Here is a 20,457-nt window from a genome sequence, read left to right as displayed (position 1 = left end):
TTATAAATTCTACACGTATACATATTACTCTTGTATTATAATCGAAAAATGTTACGTTTACACTAGCTTTTGGTTTATTATCTTAAAAAACATTCCAAACATATGCTTGGTCTATTTTTATTAAGCACACAACGGCAAATAAACAATTATTAGAATGCTAAATATATTAGTTGGTTAAAGTTTTAAGTTACATAAAAAAATGGGTCAAAATCTGGCTCTTGCATCTCTCCTTACACCAAAAAATCAATACAATCATCTAATCATTATAAACATCAGACTCAAACGACAAATACAAGCATGTTAATAAACCAACCAGCAATCAATAACTAATAGCCAAACAAAACATGTCTAAACATTTCACTACACCATTAAAGGTAAACATGCAAGTTACTAAATCAGTAGTAATTTGATTCACAATTGAACTTTTTCCCATGAAAGAAAATAAAATTGTGGTTCTCCTCAAAAGCCAAAGGTATCCAGTCTCAACCTCTCATCAGTCACCAACAACATTTCCTTTTTACCCCACAAATATATGATGCTATACAATAAATTAGCCTATTCCAAACCATATAGTACAACAGAAAATATAATTTTAGAATTAAAAAAAGAAGTTGAAAATTGGTGTTGACCTCACTTATATGGTTATATTCCCCATCTTAGAAGGGATCTCAATATCTTGGTGTAATAACAGGTTACCTGTCACCGACCCAAAAGATGCCTTATGTTCACATATTCATTTGGACCACGATTGTGACATTCCCTGTCTTTCCCACAAAAGAACCTTCCAGACTTAGTCATGCAAACCCAGAGATACAAAACAACAATGTCTCATTTTATTTCCCATAATAAGTACTCCGTACTTCGTAAGACCGTAACCATATGTTTACAGTTGGTAAATAGTTTCTCGGGTTTTCTTATTACAGTCAGTAGTGAAAAGAAGTTAACACTTCGTGATTATACAAAATTGTACATAACGGATAGTGTAAGAGATTATATAGGTTCTAATTTATTTAGGCTTGGCTTGTCCACTGGCTTGCTACAGCTGACTGGCTCATCTGATCTCAAGCAACCGGACTGTTGTCTGATGTTTTGCTTGTAGCTGACAGGCTTAGAGTGAAGATAGAGAATATAAATTTCAGTCAAATTAGACCAGATTTTCTCCATTATTGAAGAGAATTATGCAAGTTATAGGTTTGCTGGTCTTAAGGGCTTCCATTACTTTGCTTCAAGTAAAATTGATGAATAGGGAGCTACATTGTATGTGCTTTGAATGCCTGGGACACCCTCAGCTACAAAATCGTCTGGAGATCTGAGATTTGTATCCACCTGAAACAAATCATGTATGAGTACATCAATCCCAGCCTTGATTACAGAAATTTGTGACCCTTTTGGTATTCATCAAAAAAGGCAGCAACAGAAACAGATATACAAGTAAGTTTATATAGAAATTGGCATCATGTCCATGAAAATGCTATGCTTCTCCACCTTTAGGCCCTGAGTATGTGATATTCCTCATAGAATTATACATATGACCTCTTGTAACGAGTAGTGAAGTTTTACAACAAGAAACACTTATTTGTGTCTTTGGAGATCATAATTGCATTACCATGGAGTCATGGACACTGGTATAGGACTTTCCTTGCCAAAACTACAGTTTACTGGTTTTGCCACCACTTATTATTTCCCACCAAACAGGCAGTCAAAGTCCAAAAAAAAATAAAATAAAAAAATGCTGAAACTTGACCGGTGAAGTGAACCTTTAAATTGACTGAGTTAGCAGACAAAACTGGAAATGCTATGTGGTTCAGCACAATTAAAAAAAATCCAGACCAGCATGATAAGAACCTATCATTAAATTTAGTGTTGCAACAATCCCCAACAAGGAAAGAAAATCAAAGAGATTCCTCACCACTCTAAACCAACGTTTATTTTGTGGCGGTGAAGGTATTGGAACTTGAACAAAGAAGTCATGAGCATTGAATGCCAAGTATATATCTTCTCGCTTTTCACTATGTAATCTGCAGAAATTACACAGATTTAGAGACAGCCAGCAACATATAAAAATCTAAAGTAAACCTTAAAATTATGAATACTTCATTTGCATTCAGCGTAAACTTCGAATACATACAAGTGTGAAATGCATGTACAGAAAGGCAGGAAAAGGCCAAGGATCACAGCACGACAAGATGAAGATTATGAAGTGCAAGAGTGGGTACATTACAGTATCAAGATACAAAAATAGTTAAACATATGAATTTTAACATAACACCAAGAACAGAGATTCATATTTGCAAATCCAAGATGACAGTCCAAACTCAGATTTTGAAAGACTTCGTGGTGATGCACAGAGCGACATATGCACATCATCATACCTAAAATGCATGCCCTACTCAGATGAACAAAATGAACATTCACATATGGCTTGGCCTACCTTTCTAGCTTCTTTAAAGCATTCAATTAAAAAAGGATAGATGAGTTCAATCACATTGTCTTAAATAGTACCTACAGCAATCATCTGAAACACTATGTGGTTACTGTATAACTTGGCAATAAGATATTCAGAGACGTCATTCCCAGATTAAACATCAATGGTAGACAAGATATGCATACTAAGTTTAAACGTTCCTTCAGCCTTCTGGGCAACATAAGTCTTATCAATAATAAAATTTATATTAAAGTACATGAGCCAAAAAGATGATCAAGTAATATGTGGCAGTATCTGGTCGGTAGACGTCCAAAAAACAATACGCAGGAAAAAGGCAGCATGCTGCTAAATTATTAATACAGTCTGACTTCAAAAAAAGGTTGGCATAACTTCTTACGTGAAAGCCAGAAATTTACTCTCGCTATTGCTCCAATTGTCCTCATGCCATGTCACATCCTTCTGTAAATTATTAATAAAGAACTTCCAAGTCAGGAAAAATGACTGATATCCTCCAAAATCAGATTTATTTATAAAAATAATAATGCAGCTAAAGAATGCCTAGGGTGTCCTCGACTTATCTAAAAGCATCTGAGCTTGAGTAGCTTTTATGGGATATAAACTTTGTAAAATAAGTTCTTGTCAGGTGAAGAAATGGAAGCTATAGTTTCCATGATTTAAACGACAAGAAACTCGGGTAAAGAATTCCTGCCTATTCTTACAAGATCTTTTGTTTAGTCCTTAAGATCCCACAAATTCCCTTTGAGAAAGACAGGTTTGGTTAAGATGAACTTATGGGTTATGGACAAAAGGACAACAAAATGACGACTTATGGTCTTATGGATCTAACCAAGCTCTTCTTGCAAAACTGCACTCAAAGGGGGAAAGCCTGGAAGCTATATGTGGAAGCAATTCCATGAGCAAGAACAGAGAAACATAATTTACATTATAATCGCGGACAACAAAGGCTATTTTGGTGCAAGAACCATGCCTAGTTGCAAAAAATTGTACAGTAGATACTATATTAAAATGCTGAAGTTGTTTACCTTCTCAAGAAAATTCTCACGTCTGAATATGTCGTGTGTTTTACGAAACTTCACAGCTTCAGAGAAAAACCTGAAGCGGTCTTCTTTCTTTGCATCCAACTTTTCATTGTAGACAAGGGTATCATGTCAGTAAACCCAGTAAATACAAATTAACTAAAAATAAGCGATGGCTTCACACCTTTGTCCACTGGAAGTTGTTAAGGGCATTATCATGGCCATAACTGTTGTTATTTCCAAAACGGGTATGCCCATATTCATCACCCATTAGCATCATGGGAGTACCCTGAATGTATTCAAATAAAGAGAATCAGGACTAACACATGCGTCAGAAAATAGATGACTACATGGCTTCTTGCATAATTTTGGGTGAAACCATCAAAAAAGCCTGAAATTAAAATAAATGGGATAACAAATAGATACAGGGGCAAAATAAATTGCACCTTTCTAGGTGTAGAGCCATGTTTCCCATGTCTCCTGAAGGAAGATATGAAAAAAAAGATAGGAGAGGGAAAAAAAAGGAAGGGGAGAGGGAGCAGTGGGAATCTTCATATCAATTTGGAGTTTTGAGTGGGAGTGAGTGGCAGCCCTGGCGGGCAGAAGGGGGGAGGGGGACAAAAAGAATCAAGGGAATTTAGAGATACTTGCCAGTTAACATCCTAAATGGAAAGCATATATTTCATTTAATGACTGGCAAGACAAATAACTGCTAACTCGTTACTTCTTTATTTTTTTAGTAGACAGTAAATACCATAAACTTAGTTTCACTTCCATACTTCTAATCTTGATATGTTATTCCATAAGAACCAAATTTCTTATAGCAACTTTTCATCACAAGATGTTCTAAATATGCAAGTGGACAGACCAATGTTATCACATGGATAGCTTTACCAAAACTCTAAATTATTCAGTATTATCAGTAATCAAGTTACACCCATTTCAATTAGGCAATTGTGCTACAACTACAAGATACAATTCAACATGGAAAAATAAAAAAATAAAAAAAATAAAAATCAGTCATTAAAACTAGTCATCCAGCAAGTACGCATCTCAACAGCCACGATGAGATTTATGTTAAAATTTAAAAAGCTAATGATTTGATTAAACCTTTTCCAGTTTTTTCCCCAACTAGACTGAAGTAAAATTGGTGTATTGAACCACCATTTTATTACAATAAAAATGTGTACAGAAGACAAGCATTTTAGCACAATCCAAATTTGAACCATACATATTCTTTCCAAGACATACTTAAAAAACATTGAACAAAAAATGGCTTGCAAGTGATTCCAGAAAAACCAAGAAATTACTCCGAACAAAGAGGAATTGACAATCAGGAACCCAATAACAGACACTGCTGTCATTCTTGCAGTTGAGCAATTTCAGAAAGAAATATGGCGTAGCAACAACAAAAGCAAAATAAATAAATACATACAGTACTAATGCAGAGACAGTAAACTCGATCAAGCTGAAACAATACCTGAGATATCATCAAAGCCAAATGAAAGTTTTTCATCTGCCGTGAGCGCAGAGCAATTATATCAGCATCCGTTGTTTCTCCTATGCCAAAAAAAAAATAAAGCAAATTATAGCATCCTACAAAGGACAATCTTAGAGCAATCTTCTACATTAATGCTTTCATATAATATAGCTGATTTCCTAGAATCGCCGTCAACTAATATCCTTCAAAGATGAATTTTCCACACCTGTTGTTTCATATGATTAATACACCCAATTCCTTCTTCATATTCTTGTTTTTCAAGGAGGAGAAAATGTAAGAAAAAGAAAATCATTGGCTATCAATGCCATACTTTACGCTCATGCTTGTCCTGTTGTCCATGCAAACATTCACGAGAATCAATTATAACATCCTTGACTTCCCTTTACGCAGGATAAAAAAGGAATCGGAAGGGCTAAAAGCTAGAGAACACAAGACTTCCACATTCTACCCCCTTAAGGGTTGAAACTAAAGATAAGAGATCCTGACCTAAACTTGTCATAAATTTCTGATCCCACTAAGACAAGACCAGAGTTTTAATCCTCACTCATTTTCTAGGAAGAATATTTCCATGATCATGCAAAGTCAATTGTGGGCCTCTTAGTATTTAACAATGAAATAGACATTTACAAAAGTTAAATAACATTCATGTTACATCTGAGATCCAGCTCAAAACTTTTCCGACAGCATCTATCCTCAATTCTAGGGCAAGAAGGATCAATTTTGGACTGGGATGCTTCACAACCTCAAAAAACTGACACTTTCTCTAGCATAAAAATACCTCTCTTGGGGTATGAAATGTCAATCAAACAAGGGAAATCCTTGCCGATAACAAATATTGTGGTCCAATGGGTATATCACCCTTAAGTTTAGGTTTTCTAAATCCCAATATACATAACAATGGTGGATCCCAAAGACCTAAATACTAAGTATACTGTCATGTTCCCTTGCTGAGAATTATAGACCTTAGCAATTGGGCACTTCACAACAGTGAACGACTTGCTTTCCAGAGTCCAGACCATGAAACACTGTTAGGTCCAGATCAGTGAAAGTGACTTTGAAAGCCCCTCATCCACGCCATGGAGTGACTTAATCGGCATATCACGACTAAGAGATATAGCCTTCAACTTTCGTATCCAGGTCAGCTTCCTGAGTAAGGATGTGTAACCATCAGTATTTTAGAGCATTAGAGGATGGACCAGGAACATAACCAGCACCCAAAAGCTGGAATTAGATCAATTGTTTAAAACAACCAAGAAAATTCCTCAAGAATATGCTGGTACAGTGTGGTCCACTCCTTATCCTTGAAAAGTATTTATGAGATTTTTCACTAGTATACATATGGTAGGAGATTTTTGGGGTTTAAATAAATCCGCCACATTCATTCTAAACTTGTTGCAATTATTCAGCCCAATTCTGAGTATTCTGACCATCCAAGCCCCATGATGCCCTGACATTGGATTTTTAAGATTTTAAATTGGGTCCAAACAGCTGGAGTTACATTCCTAAATATTGCCTTTATTCCTCACTGGTACCATAAGAAACAGTGGGAGTCAAGTCCTGCCTCTTGAAAGTTAACCTTCTATGGCATTAACCCCAGATCACACACATGGCTAGCATTTTAGTTTTTGGGCGATGTTAACTTTTGCCACACACTAAAACCAGCTCAAGTTCTGTTAGTACATAAACTTATAGAGCAAGACAACTTAGCATAAAAAAAATTGTTTTTTTTTTTGTTTTTTTTTTTTTTTTTAAATAGCGCAAACATAACAAAAGACAGCATAAAAATAGAATTAATCCATTTCCATACGTAACAGCCAGCAGCGTGAGAGAGCAAATCTACACATATGGCCTCGTTAGAAAGGGCTTAATTATTCAGGCTACAAATCACTTCTTATACTGGGTAGTTGGCTCTTACAACAGAAAAAGAAAGACCTTGTTGCAAGACAGATGAAACTATAGAGATATGAAAATAACTGAACACAGACAATGAAATCCCACCTTCAAAACCACAGTTCCAACTATAGTTATCGTTGCATCCATCATTGCCTTCTTCTCCATTTGACTCGTTGTGCTACAATACAATTCAATCATATGTCAAGGCTTGTGAAACCATAGCCCAAAAAATGGTCGTGATAAGTAATCGGAAATTACCTTAAAATTGTATGAGACGAGATCATACAAAGTAAATCCATCATGAGCAATTATAAAGTTGATGCTGTGGTATGGCTTCCGCTTGTTAACCTAAATAAGAAGGCAGCAATTAACATCATAAGATACTACATACCAAATGATTGACAACTAGTTTTTGGCTCTGGACAATGCTCCGGGTAGGTACATAAACAACAGTCTTGTGACCTTATGTATGAAAATGATGAACAGTATTTTTTACTAGTTTTCTATCATATATTGCCCTTATTATATTATTTTTATAGGAGAATATGTAAGACTACATAGCGCATTAGTTAAGTCCTAAATATTCAAAATAGAGATCACATATTTGAGCCTTAAAGTGATAGTATGTTTTTAAATCTTTAAATATATGTTGATGACATAAACTATACTCATAGATTAAGGGAAGGCACTATATGACAGTAAGGACTGAATTGGAAACGCATTCTAATATATAATTATAAATTTATTCTCAGACATATAATTATAAATCGGATGAATTACTAGTTGCAAAGGTATACACAATCAGGTTTAAAATGAAAAAAATTTAAAAACAAAACTTAATGATATGGATACAGTGATTCATGTATTGATGGTTCAATACTTCACATATTGATGAAAAAATGTATGCTTTTAAGTTGAAATACCATTACTCAAGTTATGAGCAGGATGTTCTAAATAACTCTTACTCTGTATAGGTCTGCAGATCCTGATACACGAGTTGCAAAACTTCCTTTCAAGCCACAATCACCCTGCATTATACATTCAAACAGTGAGCAGATGCAATACTATTAAAAAAACATATAACTATATAAGAGTAGTTTTTAGCAGCATCCCTTGGAAAGAACATGAACTTTTATAAGGAAACTCTTGTGACAGAAAAGCTCTACCTTCATAAATCTTCTCATATCATCACGATACTTGCCATTCCATTCTGCCCACCTATGTATGAGAAATTCCCAGAGTAGCAATTAGGAGCAAGCAGTGAACATGAAATTTATAAAACAATTATATACCTAACATTCACATAAGATTTGATGCCTGCAGTCACATAGATCTAGTATAATATGTTAGGACATGCTGAACCCCCTCCCTCCCCCCCCTCCCACCTGACCCCCCACCCCCACCCCCCCCCCCCCCCCAAAAAAAAAAAAAAAAAAAAAAAGAAAAAGGAAAAGATTACCTGTCCCAATTAGGAAACTGTCCAACTAGATAAAGACCTCCACAGTCCCATGGCTCTGCAATTATCTTACACTTCGAAAGGACAGCGTCTTTTGCAATGGCCTGGCACAAAGAATAGAGTATCATGATTTGCAAAAGATGAGCAAACTCATATCTAATAGGCTACGCCTTAAATATAAAACCAAATGAGCTATAAAAAGCTTAAGATTTTCATCAATACAATAATCAAGTCAAGTTTAATCCAAATTACATAAAGCATAAATTAAAGATGCCATAAATATCTGCTAATCTGCAAGCTCTTAACGTCTACCCAATATCCCCATTCAGCATGAACCATAAGCAGTGACAGAATCTGGCTATTGCAAGTTTTAGGCAGGCAAATTGATGCGTATTGGTCTAACACTAGCCATAGACTGAAGATATACCATTAGTTCAGGACTGTACCATGCGTCAATTACAAAAGGAATTCGGCAGAAGTACACTACAAAACTCTTTGTTATGTAACAGCACATCAGAAAATTATAACATTCCCTATCACATTTAAACGTTTTAACAGAGAGACATTAATTTATCTTTCTTTAATCTTGCCCCTCTAGGAATTTCAAAACATCAGATTATGGATCAGACGAACAAATATTAGTATGCAACAAAGGAGCTATTAAACCTAATTTGCCATAAGATTTATACATAATTCACTTCCTGAGATTCAAAATATAGTCATATGTTCTATTCATTTGACTTTTGCTGAACTGAAATAATTTTTGCTAAACTTGAATTAGTTTTACTAAAATTAAATAATCTTTGCTGAAATGAAATTATTGCACTTAGAATATTATTACTAATTAACTTTTTATTTACTGATACTGATTTGCTATAATAATATTTCTTTAGTTATTGATTTTCACTGATTAAAACTTATTATTTACTACCTTGAATTTAGATTTGCTGAACTAAACTCTTTTTTTTTTTTTTTTTTTTTTTTTAAATTAACTTATTTTTACTGAAGTTTAATTATTTTCATTGAATATTATTTGATTAAGGTGAAGAGAACAAAGTCTTAGCCATTGTACACATCAAGGATTCGGTTATTTGCGTTAGCCATTTAAAAAAAAAAAAAAAAAAAAAAAAAAAGTGGTAGTAATACTTGTATTGATTTTACAATATAACCTATGTTGTTATATTGATAATATAAGTTGTATTGTTATTGTTAAATGCTACCTCCGTTTTTCTAAGTTCTACTCGGTTATTGTAGCTACAAATATCAAGTAAAAGATTAAAAGAAGATCACACATCTGACTTCTTTTGCCTTTAAGAAGAGAGAGACACAAAGGTTAATCTAATATAATTGAGCCCCGTGTAGTGGGGTTGTAGTCGTAAAAAATGAATGAAAGGTTGTCATAAAAGGAATAATAAAGATTGCAGAATTTAGAAAAACGGATGAAAACAGAGGGCGTACTACGTAACTTGTATTTTGGATTAAAGAAATTGACTATAATCTATTTGTGGAATAGAAATGATTAATTCTATAAAGAATTATAAGTGTTATGGTTGGGTGGGAAGGTTGGGGTTGACGGGGTGAGGGGGGGGGGGTTAGAGATAGGAGGTGCTTTTGTCACCACACTAACATTTGGTTAGCAAGAGAAATCAGATTAATATAGTTTCCATAGATTCTAGGCAATACTTTAAACCTAGAGGAATTGAATGTCCCATGGAAGGTCAACTAAATGCCTATAACCTTCTAACAGCAAAACCTTTTTAGATTTATTACCATAACTAAGCATAAAAAAGTGTTCAAACTTGTGATAATTTAAGCATCAAACAACTTACTCTCACAAGAGGAGGTGCACCAAGAGGCAAACCATCAGTTCCTCGACAAAGCACACTAGCAAGGTCAAACCGGAAGCCATCCACATGGTACTCCTTGACCCTTCAATTGGTGTAGAGAAAAAGGCATAAGAGCTGTTATTAAAGACGTACAAGTAAAGGGATTTATATTCACACTTCACAGACAAGCAAGAGTTCAGTAATCATCTAAAACTAGCCAGAACTCATCTAAGACAAAAATCTAAGATAATAAGCCACAGGGAAACATATGACACCAGAATAATTATCATCTCATATAAGGAAAAAGAGAGGGAAAAAAAAACACACACCAATGGAGAAGATAGTAGATACACATCAATATAACCAATGCCTCTGAAGTTCTATATTGGGGAAGGTAGGAGGGGTGGACCATAGATGTACATAGCCTTACCAGTTACCACTGTAACACAGAGATTACTTTTAACATTGCAATTGACCCTTAATTAACACAATGTTCATTGCTACTTTACGAAAAATACAAAGCAAAGACAAATAACAAACCATTTAATTAAGCCCAGTACAGTCCAACAGCTAGACATTAGTGAATCTTTGAGTCTTTGACAGTTTGACTCCATTTGAAATGTGATGATATATTATATATAAACTGTAAATATATCCAACTAACTTGCTTCCAAGAAAATATCAATCCACATTGCATTCAAGAGCTCTGTATTGACCAACAAATGCCAAAAGAGTTTCATCTCAATATTGATTGAGAAACATAGCTAGAATCTTAACAATTGAGCTTTTTCTAGAATGGGCACTCATAATAAACAATACAAAAAAGATTTATAGATAATACTTCCTCCCTATCATGATGTTATTCTTGGGTGCTTATTTAAAAAACTAGAAATAATGGATAAAGGCCAATAAAGATACACTCCGATTGTTCCACAGAAATTACAACTTTAGGAAGTTTCAATTGGCAAAAACAGAAAGAAAAAAACTAACTAATGATGATTATTCTGGTGTCATATGTTTCCCTATTACAACTTAAAACATTAGTTTATTAAGCTCATGTGTCCCTCCATTTCTCTCCTCATACCATAGGTCCCCTTCATCACATAGGCTCAATTAATATGTCGAAAAAGAAGTTTTTAGTGGAGTTATATTACAAAAGCATTCCTAGAGAGAAAGAAAGTTCAAAAGCCAACTTGTTATATTAGCAGTCAAATGAAACTTCCCAAAGAGTAAAGGAGGACTAGTATTATGAAATGGAGCACATCAATACTAAGTCATCTGTCCATATATAAAAGTCCTGTTACACAGCTACACTGACAAATTCCCTAAATTACCAGTCCTATAACAAGCTTTGTGTTTATTCTACACAACCAAATATATTTTGTTGTTTCTTTACCATTTGTGGGCAGAGAGAGTAGCTAGAATTATTCACCTTTGCACTCAAGAGATGAGTTTGCATGTTTATTTATAGACTAATCCATCCAATTTAAACTAAAGGCATCTACCCCTCCCACAGCATCAGAAATAGGCCACATCTCAAACCTCATAGATCCAGGCAGGTGTATTTCCATACATAAGAATGGCTGACTACATACGGATGAAGTATCATACAAAAAAATAAAAAGATTAGAAGCCCGTAAGTCACATATATAAATGAATCGACTAAATACGTATGACATACCAGTGCCTCAAGCTGTCAAGAATGAGTTCCATGACCACAGGATGATTACAGTTTATTGTGTTTCCTGCAGCCAAGAAAGAAACAAAACCATTGCTTTAAGAGCCAAAAAATATCCATTGGACATGTTTAAAAATATGCATCTGAGAGATCACCTTTCTTATAACAAGCATTGTCAGATGCCAAGTAGCCACTATCTCAAACCAGAAGTAGTAATAAACCAAGTAAAAAAAAGTTGACTCTCAACCTAATGAAGACAGCAGTAAACAAATAGCAGCAGGCCCACATAATTATACATTAGCATCAACACTGCATTCATTAGATATTAATAATTGTCAGTATACTAAACATGCACCATTCACCCCCTAGTATTTTTCCCATCAACCTTTCCAGCGGGAGGATATTTTCTTAAAGCAACTAAATTCAATCAAAAGTTTGCTTAGAGAAGGATGTGTATCACATAAACTAAGAGAACAGAACAATGAGAAACCTGAATCTAAATTTGGAAAACAAAACCACCAAGGAGAGGATTAATTTAAAACAGCTCTAAACACTCCAGTTTGCAGTAATGATGTCAAAGCGATGGCCTTAGAGCAGCCATGAGATCAAATTACTGAAGAACAGATAAAGCAATAATAATACATTACTCTAGGGTTTGAAATGTGAATTTACAAGTTTTATTGTAATACACCATTCATAGTGTAGCTTTATGAATTTTAACATTATTCTCAAAAGCAAGTTACATAAAAACTAAAGGAAAAAAGTGCTGAAATACTAACCACATCCTGAATAATTCATAAATTTGCCATCCTCATCCAGCATGTAATATACCTGAAGACCCGGAATAGACCAACAAGAAAATATAAAGGTTCCAAAAATAATTCAAAAAAGTATGTTTAAACCAAAAATAACAAAGAAGGTTTGATCCAACATATTACATATGCTCCCACAATTTACTAATTCAGCATAGTCTTTCACATGAACTTCAATATTGTGTTTAAAAAGACTACCACAATGTCCTTGATCACTAAAATTTTCTTATCAAACAAATTTCTATTGTTATTTTCAAAGACTCTTTATCATTACCACTAATTAACTAAATTTCAACTTCTACCAACTGTGATGTTATTTTGGCATGACATGGGAAAAAAAATAGAGGAATGCCTGATTTATCTATTTTAGCTTCTACACCTTTATAAATCTGGATTTGCATGTTATCTCAAGGCTAAATTATATAAATGCTACAAGAAGTTCCATCCCAAACTTAGCAAAAATTGCTTCCTTAAAAAAAAAAAAAAAAGAGTAGCAATAAGAGACATAGGGAGACAGAAGGATGGAGAGCTGCACCTTGGAATAATACCTCATTACTTTTACTTGTGTGCAATTGGGGGATGTATTTTAAAATAAGCCTCCTCACAGCACATCTTGGTTAAAGTTAAAGAGGTCATGTAGAATAGTTTGGTAAAAGTTTTAAATGTGTACTATTTAGTTAAAAATGAACAGAAAAAGGTCCATTATAAAATAAATCTTAATATAACATACATACATAAACAAATAAAAAACTCTGTGCCCTAGTTAAAACATCAAAGACAAGCATAGGATGATAGGAGTCTATATCACTCACCTTATTATCTATGCCACGAAAAGAAGTAGTGTAGGGGAGTTTATCATCACCCTCATTTGTATGATTATACACAACATCCAAGATGACCTGGGAAAAAAAATATATATTATCCATGTTATTTTAGACAACTAGTAATAATATCTTATAAAAAACCTCATCCCATGTCACTTCATATTTTTTTATCAATAATAAAATGAAAATTTGTGCATTTACTTCTTCAGTGCATCCAATATGCTTGGAATGCTCCAAAAATGTTTGCTTTTTCAAGGTCAATAGCCTACTCCTTCAAATTTCCCAATAAGCATACAATCATTTTATTTCCCCTTTGTTTTTACTATACTTCCAAATTACACCAGATTGTTTCTTTTTCTAATATATTTATGTTATAATATATATTAGAGATGAGGAGATATTAAGTGGTATTAATTTGAGCATATAAGTAAACATAGTCAAAGGCCACAAACAAAGCAAGATGGAGACAGGCTCAGAGAAGTAAACATTATCAATTTAAAATGAAGTATATCAGTATTGACATCAGACCTCTATTCCAGCATTATGCAAGGCTTTAACCATTTCCTTGAACTCCAGAGAAGCATTAATAGGTCCTCCACCACAGCTTGCGTAGCGACTCATAGGGGCAAAAAAATTGATAGTTGAATAGCCCCAGGTATTAATCTTCCATTTTCCAGCACCAAAAAATTTCCAACCATTAGTGTCATTAAAAATATCATTAGCAACAACTAATAAATTAAACATGCAGATAACCTACACATGAAAGGCGTTTTTTCTACAATCTCAGCTGCCAAGCAAGCAAGAACAAATAAATCAGAAGAAAAAGATTTTGCAAAAAACACCAATTAATGCTTCTACAATCTGGTCAACACCAAAAATGATTGTGAATTTATCCAGTGTTCTTTAAAGAAGGGACATAACATCAAAATGAATGCATAAAACCTTTGTAAGGCCTACATAAAAGAGAGTTGCTAACACACCATGTGATCTCTGGGGTTGGAGCGCCTTTGGAACTCCATCTCATCGAACTCAAAGACTGGAAGCAATTCCACGGCATTGATTCCAAGCTCCAAGAGATGAGGAATCTTCATTTAAAAAAAAAAAAGGGTAACATCAAGCTTTTCTAAAATCTGAATGACAGGAAAATCAAGTATGCAGTATGTTATACAAGATTTCTTTAAGATATCTGAGATCATTACCTTCTCAATAACACCAAGATAGCTTCCCCGTATATCTGCATCAACCCCACTAGACTCATCAGCAGTATATGCACGAACATTCATTTCATATATGACAAGATCATTCTGCAACAAAAATGCAAGAATTAAATCATAGATATAAGCACAATCAATAAACATCAGGTCTTTGTAAAAACAGAAAAATAGCTATTACATGAACAAAAAATGTCGGAGCTAGTATAACTAAGTTTAGATCATTGAACAGATATGTCAATCATCTATAATCATGCACAGAGTATTACAAAGTAATCTTAAAATTGTATTTGTGCCACATGTTGCCATTTAAACATTAAAAACATGCCACGTCACCTATTTAGCAAGTAACATGTATCACCTAGGACAACAAAAAAAAAAAGTGCTTATACAAAGGTTTGAACTAAAGACCAACTAGTATTAATTAATAAGTCTTACCATCTTAGCTATTTATTTATTATGCTTTCTAATGTAAATTTTGCAACACAATAAATTAAACACTTAAATTTTATGGATTTGAAAATTCCAAATGATGACATATGAATGATATGATAATTTTTTTTTCCTGCAAAATTGTCAACAGCTGTTGACATCTTTTGATCATATGGAGTAACTTACAAAACATTGGGCAAGGTTTTCTTAATACAAACAACCAAAAACAATATAGAACATAATTTCTCAAAAAGATGCACCAATAAATAAGTCAGCCTTTCATTTAGAGACATCTCAAAGATAATCATCAAAACAATTCTAAAAAGTCAAAATTGCTCAACTAAACACATATGCAAAGTAGCCACCCAATGCATCACCCAAGCCACAAACTACTTATGTAACCAAATCGAGACTAAACTACATAGCCTAAGTTTCTCATGTTCTAAAAATTAGGGAATTACGCCTTGTAACATGTCTCCGTTCAATAGTTTCTTAAACCAACCATAGTAAGAAAATCACTCTTACCATAATTCCTAAAGGGAAGATCCTACGTTCCTACCCTCAAATAATATAAATAAACAAATAAATACAAAGATGAAAATTATGCCTATACCTCTGGTATGTTTGGATGCACATCATCTTCCCAGTCAAAGGATGGCCCCTCAAAATCGTATGTCCCCAAGAATTTAGAAATCTTATAGTTTTGATCTCCAAAAAGCCGGCGACCTTCAACAAATTTTGCATAGGGATCAATCAGAACAATGCTGCTGTCAAAACGATGCCCTTGTCGCCTATCTTGAGGACCGTCAATGCGGTAACCATAGAGAACACCACTCCGTGGAAGATCCTATGACGTAAAAGGAATTCAGAAGGAACCAAAAATTATATTTAAAACAAAAAATTAAAGAGACACAAATGCAAGTATTAAATTTATGATTATTAAGGTTATAAAAAGTCACATCCTGATGTGGACACAATGATCATTATGCAAGTGCAAGATGAAGTTCAAACTAGAGAAAAAAGAATTCCACTCATCATAGGTTTGCTTTCTCATACCACAAGTCTAATTTTTCCCTCTTAAACCACAAGGTCAAAACCAATGATGTTCATCTCCAATTTCTTTCATTAACTTACATGATTGAGAACTTTGATATTTTCATGACGAGCTTTTACATCAGTATCAATAATAAAGCGAAGTTTGAGATGTTGACAAACTAAATATGCTTCTTGATAAGTAATAGACCAACTAAGTGAATCCTTGTTAAAGAGTAACAAGCCTATATATAACATGATTAAACATGTTACAAGAGGTCCTTCTAAAGGTCCAGAGGTCCCACCTGTTAGACTAAAACAAGCTTAACCAAACCCTGTAATTTTTCTTTATAAAGGTCCAGAGGTCCCAACAAGTCAAACTGTATCCGCTTATCCACTCAGGATCATCCCTATCACAAGATTTCCATCTGTAGCAGATGCAGTAATCAAAGAAGGATGAAAGCCTAGTCACATAGCTTGTAAAGCAATATGCTGAGGGTCTTCCTGAGTATAAATAGACATAACAAAATACACAATAAATCAACCCCCCCCCCCCACACACCACCCTATTGTCATCACCATGTGTTTCCATATCAAAATGTAGCATAGACCCTCTCCCCATCTCTTTACAGTTGGAACAGACCCATAAGTAGGAAAAGAGTTATCAACCACAGGCAAAGACAGAGAGTCCCAACAGAAAATTGGAGAAAATTAGAGATTACCTCAATAAAAATATGCCATATATCTCCAGTCTTGTTCAAACTCCGATTCAGCCTTAATTCCACCATCTCTTCATTTCCTGTATCTAAATCCTCCCTAAGAAAAGATTATCATGTTCAGTAACTATCTCATATTCACTAGACATGAATTAAAGAGAGATCAAATTGACACAGGGGTCTTCACAATAATACAATGCTATGTAGTACGAATATAGAAGTGGCAAGCTGAGAAAGGTTCTTTTTCATTCACATCCTCATAAGAAGTACAGAAAAGGAAAGAAAAGCTTTCAATTACAGTATATCACAATACTTCAACCCTTTGGTTTGCAGATTTTAACACAGGGAGGACAGTCAAAAACCAAGCTACACAAGTTATGTAAGGCCCACATAATCAATACAACAATAACGATAAAAGAGATGCATAATCACCAGCCAGTGGGAGGAAGCAATAAGCAAAGAGTTACTGAGCTTGCATGTTGTGAGAAAATTGCAAAATTTATTCCATTCTCCACTTCTGAAGCTCCCAAAGGAAATGCCTGGCCTGGCAAGATTTTGAACGATTTGCTTGTATTCAAAGCTTCTACCTTTTACAGAAAAATAATACGCATGACAACACATTAAGACATCACACATCAGTATAGATGAGCTACTTTAGATGAATTTCATGAATAAAGCCACAAAAAAATTTCTTCAACATAGAAAAAAAACAGAGAACTCACTGAAAGACAGAATTCCATGATATAGACTGATGATATTCTTATCACTCCATAAATATATGTGTGACGTGTTTACTATGACATGAGCCTTATTCACAAAGTCACAATAAAAGACGACCACCCTTTTGCACACTCCTTAAATACATATATTTACTATGATGTGAATCAATCTATTTATACAGATATAGAGTTCTTGGTAGTAAGCAAGATGATTCCTCTAAGAGTCTAAGTTATCCAGCATAGAAACTTAGCAAGACATACAGAAAGACCTATTGTGAGGGGCACCCATTGCAAGAACCAAAGGAGACAACCAAAAAAATCGCCAAATTCTTTGATTCCATAAACAATTTAGGTAAAACTACTAAAAATGGTTGCCTGCTATAAAATTTGAAACAATAATTTAATAAATGGGACAAAAACACTCTTCAGTTTATTGACAGAGTGGAGATACCCAAAAAAAAACTTTCATAAAGGGAATAAAGAGAGTACCTCTTAAAAATCTATAACCTTAATGAAGCATACGTATGATGAAATAAGATATACCTCAAGCACACACTCTTTGGCACCATGATTAGTGGCGCTCATAGAAACCTGAGTTGTGCACCTCCTTGTCTAACCTATGCCAAAAAAAAAAACCGGACTTATAAGGTATGCTGAAGGAGGATATGAACCTGCATGTTCCTTACATGTGACAAAAAAAAACCTACCCTTGTCATTTGCTGCTGTAGGTTACCTGATCCTGTACTCGATTGAGATCTGTTCATAATACACAATAGTTTTTACATAGTTCATCATTTATTCAAATCATTGTAAAATACATAACCTTAACAAAAGATACTACAGTATTAAGTGACATTCAGCAGATGAGATTACATATCATACTATTTTTAACCCGACAAAAGCCAGCATCCTTGCTTTTGTATAATCAAACCCTTTACTCCACAAGAAAAAGGTGAAAATCAAACTTTGGTGATGATGTAGAAGAATAGTAGTACACATAAAGAAGCATCCCTGAATTCTCCAAAATACCAACAATAAAATTTTTTGGTTTAATCATGTTCATCTAATCATTGTCCTTGACAATTTGAAAGGTTGGAAAGGTAACAAGTTTAACAACAACTAATTTGTATACCTTAAGATCACTGTAAATTTGTTCACTGACAGCCTAATTGATATATAAATGCTTAAGAACTTTCTCCAACAAGAAAAATTCGGAGATGAATTTCTTTTAAAAAACCGGCCATCACCACCCTTTATTGCTTCCTAGCACCTTGAAGAGAACATAAAACCTCCAAATTTGTGCTTTTACCACAATGCTATCGACTTCTCCAATATTGTTAGCATATAACAAAATTAGTTTACGCGTTGTCTCTAGAATTCTAAATTTTGAATGACTAAGACAACTACAATACTCATTGAAATAAAAACGACAATGATATTTTATTAGTTAACCGCAAAGCTTTTTTTCCCCTACATTTCCATTACCATCAATTTACCACTTCAGGAGTTGTATTCAGTAGTACACTTGAAGCGGTAATCAAAACCCATTTGAGGACGGAGTTGCATTACCATGGACATTAACGTGATATAATTTGTCATAACCAACATACATTTTTTTTTTTTTTTACAATGTTACACTTAAAATTCAATGTCATTAGTCCTCATTACCATCATTATTACCACCTACAACAGGTCATAAGAATACTACTTAAGCAATTAAATTTCCAAATGAAATACACCCCATGTCAAAATCATCATAAACCCTAATCATCACTCTTCATCCACCACCAATATTTCCGACAATAATCACATTGCAAATAATCAACACCCGATTAAGCAAATGAAGCGACATAGAAATTCCACTGAATATAAAATTAACCCAAAATAAATCCAACATCAAAAAACATAGAGAAAATCAAATCAAATCAAATCAAATAAAAATCACTGAAATTTTAAAAACGAAATTACATAAAACATTACAACAATAAAATTTACCCAATAGAAGCAGCAGATGGAGGAAACGATGAGAGAGAATTACGATTAAACTGTGAAACAGAGGAGAATGGAGGAAGATGAATCGAGTGCAACATTTTGTAATTGAAGGTGAGAAGATGATGAGATTGAAGAATTTTGGTAGCATCCATGAATTTTGGAGAAAGTAACTACTATTTATGATAATACTGCTAAATATGATAGATATTTATTTCATTGTTATTGGAGAGTGTTATGTGGGGCTTATTTTTTTGTTACTTGATTGATTGATTGATTTAATTGCATGGCGGGTAATTAACGTTTTTCGGAGTTCCAGACTGAAATAGAAGATGGCGAAATGTCCCGTATTTCCCTGCTTGCCACGTGAACGGTTTACACCTCCCACCTTTTTGTTTTCTGTTCTTTCTAGTGTGTCATCATCCAAAATTCAAATGTTTAGATTTGTTACACTGTAGGGAGTTTTAATTTCTAACATACATACATCTTAATGTAATCCTTATGTCCCTTTATTTTTACCGATTTGTTTTTTTGGGTCAAATTTTATAAACTTAAATTGTAAATTATCGTTAATATACAATAGATAATATAGTCTTGAAAATGAAGATAAATGCGTTATAAGAAGCGTCTTGGAGACCGTGAAAAATTAAATAGGGCAATAAAATAGGGACAGAGGGAGTACAAACTTACATATTTTGATGGGCGTAAAATATCTTAAATTACATTTTCTTAAACTAAATAACTTTTGTAAATATCTATTTCATTGTTAAAGTAGGTAAACGGATAAATTAATTCACAAAATTTTACCACTGATAAGAAGAAACGAATAAGTTGTTACGGTTTAAATTTCATAGCTTAATTCATTCGTTTACCTAGTCTAATCACCTGCTTCAAAAGCGTAATAAA

General features: G+C 33.9%; 1 protein-coding gene across 1 annotated transcript; it reads right to left on the bottom strand.

Annotated features, from left to right (window-relative positions):
* Window positions 1-811: 811 nt before the first annotated feature.
* LOC110706636 (isoamylase 3, chloroplastic-like) lies at window positions 812-19,706 on the bottom strand. Its single transcript, XM_021884581.1, has 24 exons — window positions 19,558-19,706; window positions 18,270-18,318; window positions 18,106-18,174; window positions 17,276-17,430; window positions 16,850-16,943; window positions 15,709-15,942; window positions 14,652-14,756; window positions 14,433-14,537; window positions 13,981-14,115; window positions 13,441-13,527; window positions 12,596-12,647; window positions 11,820-11,883; window positions 10,142-10,241; window positions 8,316-8,416; window positions 8,023-8,074; window positions 7,822-7,884; window positions 7,115-7,204; window positions 6,962-7,034; window positions 4,943-5,022; window positions 3,647-3,751; window positions 3,469-3,567; window positions 2,823-2,884; window positions 1,910-2,018; window positions 812-1,326 (listed from the first exon to the last, which is right to left on the bottom strand). Exons 1-24 carry the CDS (start codon window positions 19,704-19,706, stop codon window positions 1,216-1,218), a joined length of 2,343 nt encoding a protein of 780 aa, XP_021740273.1. The 3' UTR covers window positions 812-1,215.
* Between the last annotated feature and the right edge of the window lie 751 nt (window positions 19,707-20,457).

This window comes from Chenopodium quinoa, unplaced genomic scaffold, assembly GCF_001683475.1.
Source record: "Chenopodium quinoa cultivar QQ74 unplaced genomic scaffold, ASM168347v1, whole genome shotgun sequence".
NCBI classification, from domain to species: Eukaryota; Viridiplantae; Streptophyta; class Magnoliopsida; order Caryophyllales; family Amaranthaceae; genus Chenopodium; species Chenopodium quinoa.
The sequence above is the reverse complement of the archived record's forward strand: the minus strand, read 5'-3'. Positions and strand labels throughout refer to the sequence as shown.